The sequence below is a fragment of the Passer domesticus genome, chromosome 6, assembly GCF_036417665.1.
Source record: "Passer domesticus isolate bPasDom1 chromosome 6, bPasDom1.hap1, whole genome shotgun sequence".
Lineage (NCBI taxonomy): Eukaryota > Metazoa > Chordata > Aves > Passeriformes > Passeridae > Passer > Passer domesticus.
The window spans coordinates 10,697,457-10,715,391 of NC_087479.1; the positions used below are offsets into that span (position 1 = coordinate 10,697,457).

The following is a 17,935-nucleotide window of genomic DNA, read 5'->3' on the forward strand; positions in this document are numbered from 1 at the left end:
AACGGGCATGAAAGCCAAAAACACTGTTCTGCTTAGAGAGCCAGCAGAGCCACCTCCTAAAGCCCTTCAGGGACATCCAGCACCTCCCAGAATTTCCCTGTTGTACAACTGCATCTCTCCTCACTGCTTAAAAGTCGTGACCTGCAACACAAGGGACTTTCCCCAGTATGAGCACTCAGACCCAGCACTTTGCATCTGGACAGGGAGCTCAGTGCTGAGCACGAAGCAGTGATGCTGTGTGTGCAGGCCCCAAGGTGGATGACTGCCCCCCACACGCTTCCTGCAGCCCTCCAAGCAGCCAAGCAGCAATGGCACCATCCCCAGAAAGTCATTAAGTGCATGGAAAAATTATTCTGTGGTAATTGTATTACATGCCATGGCCTCAAACAGAGAGAAGGGAGAAGTAAAGGTGTGCCAAACACTGGCTCCAAACCCTCAGTGCTGAAGCCACCCACTGTGGGAGCTGGGCTGTACACAGGCACACAATGTTTGCCAGTCTCCTTGGCACAGTGCAGCACTGCTGAAGGTTTGAACATGAACTTAGCTTAAATAAATGAGGAGAAATGGCCTGGCAAGTGACAGCCCCTCTAGCTGTTTTCTATCTCATGGCTTCCCTTAAAACAGGCAGCCCCTAGCATCAACCAGAAAAAATCCCCACGTGGTATTTCCTTTAATTTAAGAAAAAGATAGTCTTGGGTGCAACAGCACCATCTATACTGCCAGAAGCAATCTCTGGTGGCAGAGGAGCTGTGTGTGCTGCTGGGAGAGGCACGGCCTCATTTCAGGACTGGTCAGGAGCTGAAGCTGAATACACAGTCAGGCTGTGGAGTTAAATCCCTCTTTGGAGCTCCACACCAACTCAGCAAGAGGAACTCACCCAGCTTACAGGCCTCCAGCAGCCACACAGTCACATTACCCTCAGGGCAGCAAGGCAGGAGCAGTCACTGGACAGGGTCACATTTGATCTCAGAGCTACCTGGAAGCCACACCCCAGCTCACTTCTTATCCTGTAGTGTGAAGCAGGGGAACAAGAGCTTCCTGTTAGGGGTGTCCACAAGGACCGAGATCTCTGAGGATGCAGGGGTGTGAGCAACCAGCTTTGCTTCTCAGCCCTGAGCCCAGGCCAAGCTGCACATGGAACCAGCCCACTCCCTCCAACCCTGTGCATGGCTGGGATTTCTTTTTATCCTCAGAAAACTGACTGTCTTTCACCAACCATCACTACCTACCCCAGGGACACCTGCTAAAGGGGCCACAGCTGGGAAAATCCAAGTAATCTCTGCAAAGCTTCTGTGTTGGCACAAAGCAGCCATCGAGTGTGCACAGCAGTGTCTGCAGAGAGCTCCCACCTCCACTCACACAGCCACGCTGCCAAAACACAGCTGCAACCAAACCAGCTGTGCCCAGACATTGCTTAACCCAAGGTGCAGCCTGTGGGGTGGAAGTCGGTTCCTGAGGTCTCTTCTGTGTTTGCCAGCCCAGCCAGTGGGAATTCCGTTCCTGGCTTGGGCCATTCCCCATTCTTGTGAGCATGCAGAACACACCAGAGCACATGCTGAGGTCCAGTGCTCACTGCCAAAAACCCTTGAAGGAACAAGAGATCTGAGTGGGCTCAGCTTCCCCAGGTGCCACGTTTGTCAAGGGGGGTAGGGAAGATATTTGGGTTTTCACCTGTTTTGGCCAAACAACAAGCCAGACACATTACTCAACAGGAACAGCCTCCAGGGCTCAATACAGGCGTGCAGGAAGGAACCACACAACTGACTCAGGGAATAACTGGCTTTGGGGAAGGTTGGGGGAAATCACCTATTTCACCACTTATTTTGATCACTGAATATTTCCCCATTCTTTAGACAATTCCAGGGCTTGGTCACATTGAAGCAAACAAGGAGCAGGATACACAGGACTGAACATTTTGAAAACCTCTGACTTCTTACCAGACAGCAAGCAAACCCAAGATTTGAAACTCTGGAAAACTTCCCAAAAACTTTTTAAAAAACCCCTGCAGTTCTTCCAAAAGATGGCCCTCGCAGCAGGTCCAGGCTCTGGCAGTGCTCCTGTCAGCCAGCACCCTCTGTAGCCCAGGAGCTCCTCACCCTGCTCTTCCTGGCTGTTTGGAGCTCCCAGAGCTGGCACTCTGCTCCTGTCAGCTTAAGTACCAGATGGTCCACTGGGAGAAAGCACCCCATGAAGCTGACAGTCACCTTCTGGGACCTGGCATGAAGGAGAAACCTTTTATAAAGGCTCACTGGAGCCAAGAAGGGCACCATGTGCCATTTCAGTTATGATTCTTTGCTGGGGGAGGAGGAGTAGGGAGGTGAGAATTAGTGTTTCCCTTCACGTTTAAAGCAATTTGTTTCCTCTCTGCTTATCCTGCTGCTCTGTAGTGATGGAAGTGACACATCTGAGCAGCAAGCTCCCCAATTTAGGAGGAGGAGACTCCTCTCCAGAGGACCCTGCTGGAAGGTAACCCACTTCATTAAGGCGAGGAAGCTCACCACCCCTTCACGCTCCACAGCAGAGATATGAAGAGCTCCAGGCAGTGCAGCCTCAAGTGCCAACGCCGGGAGTGCGAGTGGAAAGGCTGATGAGCAGGACAGCTGGCACACAGAATCACACAGAATCACAGAATAATGAGGTTGGAAGAGACCTCTAAGATCATCAAGTCCAACCTATGCCCTAACATCTCAACTAGACTATAGCACCAAGTGCCATGTCCAGTCTTTTTTTAAACACATCCAGAGATGGTGATTCCACCACCTCCCTGGGAAGACAATTCCAGTGCTTTATTATTCTTTCAGTGAAAAATTTTTTCCTAATATCTAACCTATACGTTCCCTTACGTAGCTTGAGACTGTGTCCCCTTGTTCTGTCAGTTGCTGCCCGGTGGAAGAGACCGACCCCCACCTGTCTACAACCTCCCTTCAGGAAGTTGTAGAGAGCAATAAGGTCACCTCTAAGCCTCCTCTTCTCCAGGCTAAACAACCCCAGTTCCTTCAAACGTTCCTCGTAGGGCTTGTTTTCCAAGCCCCTCACCAGCCTCGTTGCTCTCCTCTGGACACGCTCAAGCATCTCAATATCCTTCCTAAATTGAGGGGCCCAGAACTGGACACAGTACTCAAGATGTGCATCCAGAGTGACACAGTGACTGCTCCCAGCAGCAAGGGGAATATCCCCCCTGCACGAGGTGAGGATGGCACTCCTTAGCCACCCTCCCATTTCACCATGCCCACCTGCCTGCAATTGCCATTTCTCTGGCATCCCCACTTTATCAGAAGGCACTCGGCTGCCCAGCACTTTCAGAGAGCCTGTTCCAAACACCGCTATGGGCTGGCCAGGTCGTTCTCACATTCCAGGCCAGCAACGCGGTGGGGCTTTTGCCAAGACACTGCGGTCTTGTGTCTGAGCACAGGCAGGACATTCCTGCATTGCTAAACCCAGTACTGCCCCTGCAGCGATGGGAAGGAAGGGAAACTGCAATTTCAGTAAAAGAGGGGTGGGAGGGACAATAGGAAAGAAACAACAGTGTGGTGCTCGGTAGAAGTTACATGCTTCATACAAAACCCCAGGGGATCAGGGTTTTCATCCCTAGGCTGAACCTGAAACGTGGTGGAAATATTATTGCTCCACACATTCCAGAACTGTCTGGTGTTTTTACAGACTGCATCATGTTCTGTGACTTCGAGCACACACTTTGCACGCGGTTCTGAGCTGAGAAGAGTCACTAATGACAAAAGAGGAGAAAAAATAAGAAATCTAAATCTTTAGACATTTAAGCGATGCTTCAACTATCCTTTCCCATACCTCTTTGGGAAAGCGGCGTACCACAAATGCATAAAAAGCCATTCCATTTATTTCTACTCTGTTTGCATGATGGCTCTCAACTCTGATGTTAGGATGAACACCATCACCTGGTTTATTCCAGCAGAGTTAGCACATGGAAAACAGGACTCTGACAGAAGTTATGGGAAGTGGAGAGGATGGGAAATGCCACAGTAAGGCTCTGTTGGGTGTGTGAGCACAAAGCACAGAACAGCCATGCAGTGGGGCTCACAGAGGAGCAAGGATGCACCCTGGCCATCTGCAAGTCAACAGCAGTCATTCAAATTCAACACACCAGGTTTTTTTAAAAAATATTATTTCCTACTTATTTATTTTTCCTTTAATAACACAGTTTAGCATTTCAGAGTTCAGCATTCTACACTCTTACACACTGTCCTTGTTTATTAGCATTTAAAACACAAAAAGACATAGCAAGACCTCCAAACACAAATAAATACAAAAACACAATATACAGTAAACTGAAATACAACATATAATAATGCTATTGGGAAATTAAGACATGTTGCTAATTCCTTTTTTTATTATTATTTTAACAACATGGTTATTGCTGAGCAATAAATTATACATTTTAAAATTGTTTTTCCCCCCCTAAAAGAAAAGGACGAGAACCACTGGTTACCAGATCACTTGCACTGTATCCTTACAGCTATTGATAATTAAGACAGGCAGAATATACACAATCAAATGAGGCTGGCCTTCTTTGGTCTTTGTTTTTGATCATAAAACTGAACACAAGTGTACCGTTCACTGAAGAGTATGAGATTAAAGAAATGGATACACAAGTTTCAAACACATTAATTTGTACATTATTCTCAATCACTGATGTCTTTTCCATAGATAGTTCTCACAGAATTTCTTGGAAACAAATGTCAGCTTTAGTTTTCCCGATTTTTATGTTGTTCCATGCATCTTAAAGGTTATCCTACTTGTCTAAGAGAAATGGACCTACATTTAGCCCATCATCTCCTAATGGGGTATTTTTCACAGCTCTTTAGTCACCACTAATTCATTGGAGTTTTATACCATGTAGAAAAAATCCTGAACTTCCCCATTTTTTTTCTATAAAACTGAAAAAAAAAAAGTATTAACCAAACAACAGCGATAAGAAAAACAAAATAGGTGGATTACACGATGCATCAGCAACGATGGAAGCTTGTACCTTCCCATTCCACAAGTACAGATTACACAACTCTCTGCCAGTGATGCAGGTCATAGTTGGAAGATGTGTCCTTTCAGGTGCGAGCTATATTCAAATACCAAGCTCGGAACACTATGCAAGAAATGACCTTTACGAATGGTAATGCTGGTTTATCTCAGTAACCCTTAGACAGAGTCAAATTTTATCACTACGCATCGCACTGCCAGCAATGGAGCGTGTGAACACCGGCATTGCTAAGAAGTTAAAAAGTCCTTGCAGAACTGGCAACCAAATTAAAAGCTTAGTTCCAAAGGACCAAAAACACAAACACCACATAGAGACAACAAACCCTTCCCTGAATGGGTAGGTTAGTAAGCCACAGAGTCGGGATCCAGATTTGAATTCCACATCAAGTCTGGGATGTTTGAATCCAGGGTTTTGGCTCAGGTGCTTCTCTGTGAAATTCAGAACTGATTTGAACCTAAGGAACTAATCCTAACTTGGAGGGGAAATAATGAAAAAACACAGCCTAGTATCTACACTGACATCATGAAATGGAAGACAGAAGCTGCAGTCTTGACCATATATTAGAAGAGAAACAGGAATAGTCAGATCCCTTTTGTATTTTATAACTCTAGTCTTCTAAATCTTAAGAGGATGTCCCTGAATCAGCAATCCAAAGTTTTCCACAACCTTCCTATCTGGTGCTTCTCTGCAAAGGCCTGGATTAAGAGGCAAGAAAGAACAATTAAGCCCTCCAGATTTTGGTTTACAGAAAAAGGGAGAAAGCCCCACAAGGAAGAAATGATCAGTCACACTGACTGGTAGAACAAAGATGAACCCACTTCACTGTACAATGGTATTTGCCCTCCTTAGTTAAGAGGAGCATCAAACAAGACTGGTTTTGTTGGACAATTCTGAACAGACAGAGCAGGACACAGGTTTGCTGCTGTTACTGACACTGACATGCTGTGCTGGCCTTCACTCCGCGCGTCTGGGCCACCACGCGGGTAACAACCCCAAATCACGACAGCTTGTATGTTTAATTCTAGCCCTTACTGTCCTGATGTGGGTCTTCAGGGTATGTCAACTTATTTTCCAGTTCTTCTAAGGGATAAATATATTAAAAGAGTAAAACCTCGTGATTCAGAGATAACGCTAGGGAACTGGAACCTCTCATTCAGTCCCGGCTCCAGGAGATTCCTTTTGTGACTGTGGGAAAATCACATCTAATCCTTGATTTCCTTGTTCCAAAAAAGAGAAATAGCACTTGCTATACACTGTACACAGTATTAAAAACTGAGATTAAACTGCCAAATCAATTACTTTTATTGCAGTAGCTTTGACTTCCAGGTCAACCAGAATATCAAGGTATTGACTGAACAGGACAGGAATTCCAGGGAAGAGGTCCAGATGCTTTTTATAATTTTTTTTCCTAATTAGAGGAAATAATTTGCAATCAAAAAGTTGCCCATCGCTATAGTTGTTTAAAATACAGGAATCTCCAAATTATCAGAACATGAGGAAGAACATGTGTCCTAAATTACAATTCAGAGTCTTCAGAAAAGCTAAATGAAGTGTTTGCTACATACAGGTCTTCAAACCTGAAAGATACGAATCAGTTTGCCCTTAGCCAAGATCCTCCTTTAGCAGCAAGTTATATTTGCACCAATTGATCAAGTATAACTTGGAGGAAAGGGTTTTGTTTCATCACTTCTACATAAAGAAAAGACTTTGCATATTTATGTGCATGCATGTCTGTGTGTATATGTATGTACCTACACACATACAAGTAATTTACAGAGCAAAATCTAAGAGATTAGGTATGCAACCCAGGAATTTCCCCCCTCACCTATCTGTATATTTGCATAGTTAAATCATATCAAAGGCATCAATACTGCAGTCATGTTTTTCACTCTTCTGCAGTGCAGGCAACTTTCCTTGTCGCTCCCTACACGCTTCTCAGTCTTGGACCAAAGAGCACCAGTGTTTTAAAAACTGAACAAAACATCAACAGATACCCTGCACTGTTGGTGAAATGCCTATCCCAGGTGATGGAATACAAATACAAATAGGTGGTAGCTTTTAAACTCCAGCTCAGCAAGCCATAATCATGGCAAGCTGAGGAAACAGAAGCGATACAACCACAGCCTAACATTCATGGGTTCAGCACTTAAATCCCAGCTAACACAAATCTCTATTACCTTTGCATTTGAGAAATTCACCAGGCACAGAAACAGGCACATATCTTCATCTTTCCTTTTCCAAGTAGAAAACACCACAAGAAAAGGAAATAAGCTGCATTTCATTTTTTTCATGTTTTTAAAAAACTAACGTGTTTTTCCCATCAAAAGTATGCCACCCACCATTCCCTTTTCCTATTGCACATTCTCTTTGTGAAGAACATCATTTACAGTACAAGGCTGAAATCAACATTGCATATTGTAAGTCAGCAGTTGAAGGTGTACCGTGTAGACAGTAACTGAAACAAGACCCCAGTTAATTAGCTCAGAGAAGCAATGCAGACATGGTCATGCATCATAATTGCAGGTTGGTCTTCAAACACCCAAATAGTTTCATCCTGCTTAGGATTCAAGACTTTCTAGGTAACAGGTGCACTCACTCTGTGCTGAAGAGTGTACACAAAGGGCAACATCCAGATTGTCACACACTGGAATCTCCCTAGAGGAAGCTGGAAACGGAAGAGGTTTGTACGTAACTTGGAGCGTCACCGTGAAGAAAGAACACCAGCAAGAGACTTCAGCTGTGTGCTGCTAAGAATTACTACTAAGTAGAGGACAATGTGGTTCCACTGAACGAGCTCTGTTCAAAGTAATGCAAATACTCTGGGACCCCCTGGCAATAGTGGCAGCCCCCAGGAGCTTGCCAGGATTCAAGAGTATACGTAGGGGCAGGGTGTTGTCCCAGAAATCACTTTAAACAGACAGTCCCTAGAAAACTTTGGATATCTCAGTCAGGAACAAAGAGAAAAAGGATAAAGGGCATTTCAGCGATGAGAGAAACAGTTAAATAACTTAAAGTGTTGAGTAAAGCACCAGGTATCTTTTCCTTTCAACTTAGAGAATATACAGTGGCCTTGTTTTCACAAAATGCTACATACTCCTTGCTGGAAAGCAGAGGAAACCGATTTCTATGTACACAGTAAGAACTCTACAGAGATGGCCTGTGAGTTCTGCGGAGAAAGGGGTGTTACAGTCAAGGCTTCAGGTATTCCACAGCAGGCGGTGTCTACATTTGTGTAGCAAGATCCTGGATTTCACAGTACGCAGGGTTGGCAAACTGGAAATTCTCTGGCAGCTTCATGTAGTTTTAAAAAATAAGTGCAGTAGGCCTCCATTTTATTAACTGTGATAAAAAGCACATATGCAAAAATATTTTTATATCGATAGCACATTACTGCATTATAAAAGCTGCCCAAGTGAAGCTGAAGATTCTGGCAGCTGGTGCTTTTGGCACTTGGGAGATGTGGAAAGCAGCATAGAGATCTGTGAAATACAACAGTGACTGATGTTTCTGCTACAGTGATCGGCATTTAGATAGTTAGCAGTGTTCATATTTAAACTTCTCTGTGAAGTTTCTGAGTCAATATCCCACCAAGACGAGATATTCAGATCTCTTAAAGCTACTAGTTTAGGCTGTGTGCAGACTCAGGAAGACTTCCCTATTGGTTTTCACATTCACATGTTTCAAAGTCCTCAATCACCAAAGGCTGGAAATGATTTTTTTCCTCCTCTTTTAAAGAGCTTGGATTTAGAAGCGCAATTCTGTCACAGAAGTTGGAAACTGTAGTCACAAATCTGCAGAATATGCCGGGCCCTGCTTATACTCAAAATCTCCTCCAAGTCCCAGATTGAAACAGGATATAAACTGTTTTGAGATGGCCAAACGGTTTCATTTAATTTTACAAGACATGCATTAGCAATGGGAGGAGAGTCCTTTGGACATTTCCACTTGGGAATCCTGTTTTCAGTAAAATTCTGTGATGCACAAACACAAAAGCTCAGCTGCCTACATTCACAATTATTAAAATGACACAAGTTGAGCGAACCTTCGCCCTAAAGCGTAAGTGATGGGTTTACTTATGCAGCCTGCATAAAACTGCAAGTGCCATACAATTATATCTAGAGATATAGATGCAGGTATATCTGTAGATATTTATGTCTTGTGCAGAACATCCTCCTTCTGTGCTAGAAATTAAATGCTAGCACGTGCCTCCATATTTGAGCTTGCACCTGTTGACAGCCACGTACCATAGAGGGAGTACAGTACCCGGACAATGGAAGGCAAGAAAAGGAAGACAAGTTGCTGCTGACAGTCAGGACAATCAGCAGCAGGCAGTATTCTAGCAGGTGCCTGGAAAACCCATGAAGACCACTTAGCATGCATTGTATATCCATAAATACTTCTTGCAGGCACTGTGTGTGAAGGCACAGCCAAAAAAGACAACGGCAAAGACAAGCTGAAATACAAAGGCATGAATTCAACTGCACCTTAGACAAAAATTGTGACTATGCCTCAAAAAAGCAGAAAACGGATACAGCCTGACACTAAAGGCTGAGATGCAATAGGTTTTTCAAGCCCACGAAGGCTGAAAACACAGTGGTGCAAGCCCGCTCTGCTTAAGCAGGATTTTAAAGAGCACCACAGTCAGGCTGTGTCTCTGGACTTGCTTGTCACAGGCTATTAAATAGAAGCAGATGAACACAGCAGGTTGCAATCAGCATGTTTCAGGGCTAGCAAATGCTTTTCACTACAGTTGAGGCTGTTACAAGAAAGAAGCCCATGCATTCCCCATTAGGATGCTTGTCTGCTATGAGAAGCTGCCACGAGCATCCATATTCACAGCCCCAGAGTTCTCAGATGGATTAGTTTCAAGTGATGCCACCTTACAGCCACAGGCATTAGAGGAAAAATGTTGCCTGCCTTTGCAGTGGCCATGGAGACTGTCTAGTCCAAGCTCCATAGGAGCACTGAGCATAACGTTTTGGCACCTCAACAGGATGGATTCCACCATGGCCAAGTCATAGAAGCTGCAGAAGCCAAAGCAGTGGGCTTTGGCCTCTGTTTCGTACATTACAAGGTACCTAAGGGCTCTGAAGACAAGGCTAAACATTATGCCTGAAGTCCAATTAAACTACCATTTCAGATATCAGAATTAATCTGAATAAAAAGCTATGGTTTATAAGCAGCACAGCACATCTAAGGCACATGTATGCATGCAAGCCACCATCACTGTATTAAGACATTGCTGGTTTGTCTTGAAGCAATGGCTGCTAGTACAGAACAAACATAGAGGCTTTTTTCAGCACTAATCCTCCTCCCCAATACTGAAAATACTATATACTGCTGACAGCATAATGTGCAACATATATAGCTTGATTGGAAAGCATGGGGCAGAACTTTAAAAAATGTACAGGATTCCGTTTAGAACTCCAAAGTTCAACAAATGCCCTATTTTAGGGTGAAAACAATTATAAATCTGATAATGATGCACAGCATCCATGAGTGATTTTTCCTTAATTTTGAAATAGTGTCATTAACTACGACATATATTGTAGGTTTACATTTCTAAAGAGAAATAACAGAATTGAATAGTTTTTTTTTCCTATCACAAGTGATAACCAGTGTTTGATATCTTCTATTTTTTCTTCCAAGAAATATCAGTCTATCAACAGTTTTAAAATAAAATGTTTTCTGTAACAATAGAACTTTAAATAAAAATATGATTTTGATTCAGATACTTTTGAGAAGACATGGATACTTTTCCAAGATCTTCTGACAAAGTAATTATTAAAACAGAGACCAGATGAGGCCTTAAAAAGACAATATACTATATTTCAGACAAGATTGCACCTCAGTTTTTCAAAGAATATCATAATTGCAACATTACTTCATCTTCTTTTAACATGCTGACAATTTCCAGCTAGCCCACATGTGAAGGGTTTTTCTTGTATTCTAGCTTAAAAGAAATAAAAGTCAGTAATTGATTCAGCACATACTGTATATGTCTTTTCACCTCCAATTGACTAGATCATTAATAAGTTAAAAAAAATCCTCTCTGACCATAACCACTATCCTGACGAGGGATAAGTGATTCGTCAGAGCTCAAGTGTTGCTAGTTCTATTAAAAAATATACCATGGTATGATTTCTTAATGTGTTGCTACTTTCGCAATTGGACCCTATGCAGTTATGCCTTCAAACTCTTCCATCTGTTCCACAAGGTGGTTCTGTGAGCTTTAGGACCTCTGATTGAAGACAAACTGATACAAAACCCCCAAACGGAGTTGCCTTCTGTTTAATCCGCCTCCCCCAGTGTATGTCAGGGGTCTGGTAGATCCGATGTATCCACTATGACTTTAATAAAAATAGTATCATCTTTAATATACGTTCCATTCTCTAGAACAGTTTGAGCCACAAAGACAGGGCAGCCAGATGCAATGTTCATTTCTCCAGTTGGCTTCTTGAAACTGCTGCTGTTCGGATCTGGCTTGAAAGCATCTCCCAAGTGGCGTCGAGACGGTCCCTGATCCATGAGCATGAGAGTCACTTTCTGTTTGAAGGGCCAAGGAAGCAAAGCATCGTATTCTCCACGCATGATGACAAAAAACAGAGACAAGTGCGTCCCCTTTCCCATGCCATCCCCGTTCAGGTAAACTCTGGCACACATCTTGTAGCCAAAGTATCCAGTATAAAAGGGCTGGCTGTACAGGGACAGAGTCTTCCCCATGACTGCTTCTTGCTTCCGACGTTTATAGTCTCGGATTTTCCAGATCAACACCCCGTTGTAACTGGCGGTTTCCAGGACCTGGAAGCGCAGGTCCATGTCAGCCAGCCGGATGTCGTGAACGCTCAGCATCTGGTCGTGCCTGCTCAGCTGGGTCTCCAGCAGGCCTGCCAGAAACAGAAAGGATGGGGGTGAGAAACTGCTGCTTACTAAAGGCTGTAATAATAATAATTTCATACCAGTGCTAGTACTGGGTATGAAAACACTTCCCTCCCTGAGAACCAAAGTGCATTTGGCCACTGATGAAGCAATTTCTACAGGCTCTAATTTGCTGGCCGATGTCTAGGTTAGCTGGGATTTTTACAAATGTGGGTGTTAATTGTACATGCAGTAAAAGTCAAATATTCAAATCATCTAATAGATTTTTTTTCCTGGTCACTGAACAGTATAACTAGAAGCTTCCAGTTTTTGAAAGGAGACTTGGTAGCATTATCTGCAGATTGCTATTTAGCAGGTAAGACCTTAGACGAAGTTACACAATCCTATGTAATCCCTCTGAAATTCAGAAGCATTCCTGATCACTCAAAACATTCTTTTTAGAAACTATTTGTCTCAGAAGCAAGTGCTGTTACAATGTAAAGTTCTGCATTAAAAAACAAAAATGTCAAGCTTAGATCTGTATTATATGGTCATTTATTTAGCTTGGAGTGAGAGCTATGTCTTTTGTGTCCCCTTTCCCTTTCATGTTACTCTTTTGTTTTGTTACTGGCAAAATTGGCCAACACACAATACTGAGAAGCAGATGAATTCATAAGGCAGGTTTATCTTACACAGATCTATTTAAATGTTCTTTGTCACAATCATTTAAACGCTTCCATGTGATCTACACTGTCCTGCTGAATTCCAGTCTTTATTCAGAAGCATAACAGCCTTATTATTAAGCAGATCTCCATTTTCTTAGGATCAAATACACCTGTCTAATAGAATCAGGATGGGTGGTTTCAGGTGGATAACCATACTGATCCATTCACAGGGGAGAAGAGCAGTAAAAAATGTCAATATACCACGACTATATTTAAAGAAGCTGCTGAAAGCTATTAGCAATCAAAGATCAATTGAGAAACTGTTTATAATGAGCTAACAATGCAGTCAAGACAAGAGTCAATAAAACAAAAGATAAGACAATAATTAGGCCTAAGAAAAAGCATGGAAGCAATGCCACACCATCAACACATGAAATACACTATCTCCTACTCAAAAATCAGAAGAATCAGCATTACTGATGTTTCCATATAAAAGTCACAATGGGACTGCCACTCAAGGGACACTGTTTTCCTCTCAACAGCACCTCAGCCCATTGTGCTCACACTCACTTGTATTCCGAGCTCCTTGCCCTGCAGTTTTATCAACGCTTTCCAGCTCAGTCACTCTGTTCTGGAGGGATTCCACGCTGCTCTTCATGCTGTCAGCCTCCTCCCAGTTCTGTCGGAAGGGACGGATTTCTTTGTCCAGTTCTTTGAGTTTCTCTGCTTGACTGTCTATCACTCGCTTTATAAAATAAGAGCACATAAAATAACACAAGGACATTAATTTACATAAATTAAGCAAAGATTATATGTTGGTAATAAGAATGAATTCCAATATAAACTATTTTTGCTTTTGTCTAGTATTTAATAACACAAACCTTGAAAATTTAAAGGAATAGCCCAGGTATTTATGAAACACTTAAAAAATCTTTAGTGCTGCATATCAGAATTAGCAATAGCCTTGTTTTAAAAAAGGGACTTGTTAGTGCGTACCTATTTTCTAAGGCAGTTTGATTTTTGAGGTTTTTTTAAACTTCAATGTAAGAACAATTTTCTGGATGTCTCTATATTGGTATTATGGGCTGATACCTGTTGGGTTTCATGTGACAGCACTTAAGCAACAAAATATGGGCACAGCTTCCTGTGGTGTGGATCAAATGGCTGTGTTTATATTGGTTTACAGCAAAATAACTTATGCCTCCAGGAAAACATCATTATTCTTGCACACATGGAATATGAGTACACACATGTGCAAGCTCCCAGCTCACATAAATCAGTCATCAAAGCCTAAGTTATTATGTGCCCACAACCATATCAGAAGCCCTCAAGAATGTAAATGACCACTTCTGTCCCCTTAAGTACCTTTAAAATTCCCACTCTTACTTCCTAAACTGAACAACCCATGCATTTTGAAGGTATTTTCTGTTGAGTCTTTCTAAGAAGAAAACAAAAAAATAGCCCAGCTGGTTTTGGAAAGGCATGAAATATAACACTCAAGAAAGAAACAGACAAAAAGGCCAGTATTCTCTCAAAGAGGGACATTGCAAGCACCTTAGTATATTAAAATATAAAGAACATATTTCCCATCTACCTCAAATCCAATGCAAGAAATACACAGCACTTCACATTATCACAGCTAATTTGGACTAGCAGGAATTTTAGCCAGAACCCTATAATCAGTTGTGAAGTTCAAATGATAACAAAAATATCTGAGAGAAGAAACTACTTTTGCTACCACCTACAGTTAAATTCCAAAGCTAACTTTATAGCTTTATAGTTTATCATCACATAGAGCCAACAAATGTAAAAATGATTTTTCATTTCTTCACAAAAATAAAGTGGCAGTTGAGTACAAAACAAGAAAATAAATTTCTTTTGCATTTGCCTTCTGGTTGGCCATGTGGGATTCAGTGTTCCCCACTGATGGGGAAAACCCTTCTGCCCTTTGAGCGGTTTGCTTTTAATCACCTGGTTTCAGTTGTACTGAAAGTCTGTAACCATTCATTGAAGGTTGTCAATTTGATGAGCCAGCTAGCAACATCAAGTTCTAGGAGTCTTATTTTTTGGCTCAAAACAACTGAGCAATCTAACATATTTCAGGATTAACTATTTATTTCTGTGTTCATGTTTTAAGACAAGTTATGCAACTCTCACTTCCAGAATTAGGGCTTTGTGAAGGAAAGCTGTGCACTGAATCATAAATGCCAGGGGTATGGGCCCAGTAAATATATGAAGCAGCTTGCCTGGACTTATGAAACACCACCTACCAACACAGTCACACCCTCCCACCTGGGCTGATGGTAATCAGACAGTAGAGCAGGGAAGGGCTGTTAGCCATATAAATAAGGAAACATACCACAGCATGGCCTGACTGCATGTTGGGAGAGCAGAACCAAAGGATTTGGCCACTAGTTCACAGTTAACATGCAAATGTAACTTAAAATATGCCCAAGTCTGATATTTTTCCTTTACTCATACCACACATAAACTTTGCGAGGCAAGAACAGTAACGTGGCTGGGGTTTGCACAATGCTCACAGCTTGCACCTCTTTGGATTAACACAGCATCAAACAAAATAAATGATCACATTTTTATATGAAAGAGGAAGTGCTAAACCTGCAGAACAATTCTAAGCTATTCTTCTTGGGAGAAGTCTACCCAAAGCTGTTACTAGGGGCTCAATTCTCTCCATCAATCCGTGCAACATTCTACCTTTGTACACGTATAACCAATTCTGGTTTAGCTGCTTCTCTTTCACACTGGCAAATGTGTAGCATTTTTACCTACTGTACCTTGATATGAGAATTCAAGAGATATAAAATAATCAGAAATAAGACTTCTATTTAATTTTTAAAAAGCAGTGGGATCTCTATCTTTTTACCCTACAAGGAGTCAACCTCCCTCCTGCTGGGAGATACTGATGTACTAAATCTGAATTAAATGCAGCAGTGGAGATTTTCACTCTAATTATTCCATTAGAAAGCACACAGATGTCTCACACTGTACTCATAAATTTTCAAGTAGATATCAATTTTCTGCATGCACTTTTCATTCTAGCAACTGACCTCTCTGGATCATTAATTCCGAGTTATGTGCTTGGCAAACCATTGTGAGCTCCTTTTGATGTTGATTTTCATACAGGGTTCTGTTTAGTATTTCTACTAACTTCCAGAATTTTAGCTATACTTACTAAAAGAATTTCAGAAAATGGCAGAAGGAACTGAAGAGCTGTAATGACCTTTCCATTGCAACTGACAGGTTGAAACTGAAAAGCTAAAGAACAGACTAGAAAAGGTACTGCTTGACTTGGAAAAGAAATCACGTGTCCTTCTCCTCTGAGGAAAGGTATTACTCATCAAATCATTTTATGTTCATGAGGCCACTGTTTCTTTTGTCCCTCAGTACCTCACGTCTCCACCCTGCTTACAATGGGCTTACTCACATGCTTCCATTTCCATATGAAAGACTGGACACTGCATGTGAAAGTTCCTCTCCATATGACAGCAGCCAAAAAAAGTATCACACACCCTTGGTAAAAACACTTTCCTTAAAGACCAATATATAGAAAACTCATCTGAAAACAAGAGGCTCCTACCAGTGCCCAGACTCCCTTGATGCATTTACACTGATTGTGTCAGATGCCTCACAGTGCAGATAATGCTGTGATGCTGCTGCCACTCCCCAGCCAAAAAGGTCACCTGACAGCCAATACTGGAACTGTACCAGACATCAGGAGCATTGGTAGGTCTTGGGGGACTAAGCAAATACCCCTTGCTCAGACCTGGACTGGTTAGTGCAGTATCTCTGGCTCCCAGGCAACCACAGCTGCTCCACACAACCCCGGGGAAGAATGGCTCACAAGAGGTAACTAATTCCTTCTACTCCTCGTGGGCAACAGAAAGAGACTGATCATGTTGTCCAGGAAAAAACAAATTGAGGCATGTTTCCAGGATACCCTTAACAATCAGACTGAACCAGGAAATTCTGCTAAGTGGAAGGAAACAGGTTGAAATAGCATTGAAATACAGTTTGGCTTAAAATAACTAAATTGAAATAGCTGGCAAGAGGAAGTAAAGAGCAGGAGAGGGAAAAAAAAAAAGAAAAAAAAAAGAAAAAAGAGCAGAACATTTTCTCCAGTACTTATTACCACCACAAAGCCACTTGTTGGAATTTGCTGCTTTGTAGTGGTTTGGGGTTTTCTTTTTTCCTAAACCAATCACTCGAAAATTGATTTTGCTAACACTTACAGCTCGAGGAAAAAGATATTGCAATCTGTCATTTAAGACAATAATGAAAAACTCTGCTCTATGTTTTTTCCATTTCCACTCTCACTGCTGGCCATTGAGACAGCATGTGTAAGAACTCCAGGCTTACAAATTAACTTACCTCCTGGTAGATTCAATCAGCAATATCAGTACATACAAGGATTAGCTCCCCAGTGTCAGAATGCAATATTGCAGGCAGGCAGCCATATCCCAGACTATCATCAGACAAGTAACAATGACTAAGGCTGAGCTGGTTACTAAGTGGGCAGGTCATGGAAAGAAATTACTGCTATAAGGAAAAATGTTGCAGTTGCCAAACTTGAAGGTATCCTTACAAACCATCATCAAGGGTCTCCAGGCTCTGATCCCCTGAATGTGCCACCCTTTGAATTTTAGCCACACACCAGTTTGGATACCTTTATCTTTCTTGAGTTATCAACATTTGCAGTTTATAAGTGAAGTGAATAGTAAGTGAAAAAGATAATTTTATTTACATTCCTTTAAGGTGGATGCTACAACAAGTATCTGATATTCTAGCAGCAGACATACTAGATTAATGTGTACATGATATCTCCACAATTCCTTGCTAAATATCTCCTGAGGTTTCCCTTATTGTGGTTAGTATCATGCAAGCTAATACAAATTCCCAGCACCCACATTCCAAGTCAGCTCTGAATACAGAGCAAGGAATTTCAGCTTGGGCTAACCACCATGCTAGGGCACCCTGAGGATTTCTAGTTTCATGCTGGCTTGTGACCAGCATTCAAAACACAGAACATGAAACTCAGACCTATCAGCAAAGGAATAACTCGATAAATTTTCCTCAGAAGAACAGAAATTTGGATTTTTAAAAAGTGTATTCAAATGCATTATGCTATGTTTGAATTAAATCCACAACAGACTAATCTCACTCACAATTTGCATTTTTTTTATACCAGCAAGTAGAAAAGGAATCTATGTAATACTCGACAACTTTAAGGTGCTAATCTTGTCCTTCAGTGGGACTTCCTTAAGCAGTTTTTTTAAGTAAAAAAAGATTATTCTTCCTATAAGATTTGTATTTTGTTTTCAATCTTTTCCCTTTTTAAACTTTTTTGTTTTAACATAGGCTAGGCAATTGCAGTGTTTTAGTGAAG

At 41.8% G+C, this 17,935-nt stretch overlaps 1 protein-coding gene across 10 annotated transcripts in view; it reads right to left on the reverse strand.

The window, feature by feature from the left end:
• Positions 1 to 4,121: 4,121 nt before the first annotated feature.
• TRAF3 (TNF receptor associated factor 3) overlaps positions 4,122 to 17,935 on the reverse strand; it is a 69,279-nt gene continuing 55,465 nt past the window's right edge. For all 10 annotated transcript variants that reach the window (XM_064423293.1, XM_064423292.1, XM_064423291.1 and 7 more), the window contains 2 exons: positions 13,102 to 13,276; positions 4,122 to 11,895 (listed from right to left, as the gene is read on the reverse strand). In XM_064423293.1, the coding sequence (XP_064279363.1) occupies positions 11,324 to 11,895; positions 13,102 to 13,276 (747 nt within the window). In that variant the 3' untranslated portion in view covers positions 4,122 to 11,323. The remainder of the gene's footprint in view (positions 11,896 to 13,101; positions 13,277 to 17,935) is intronic.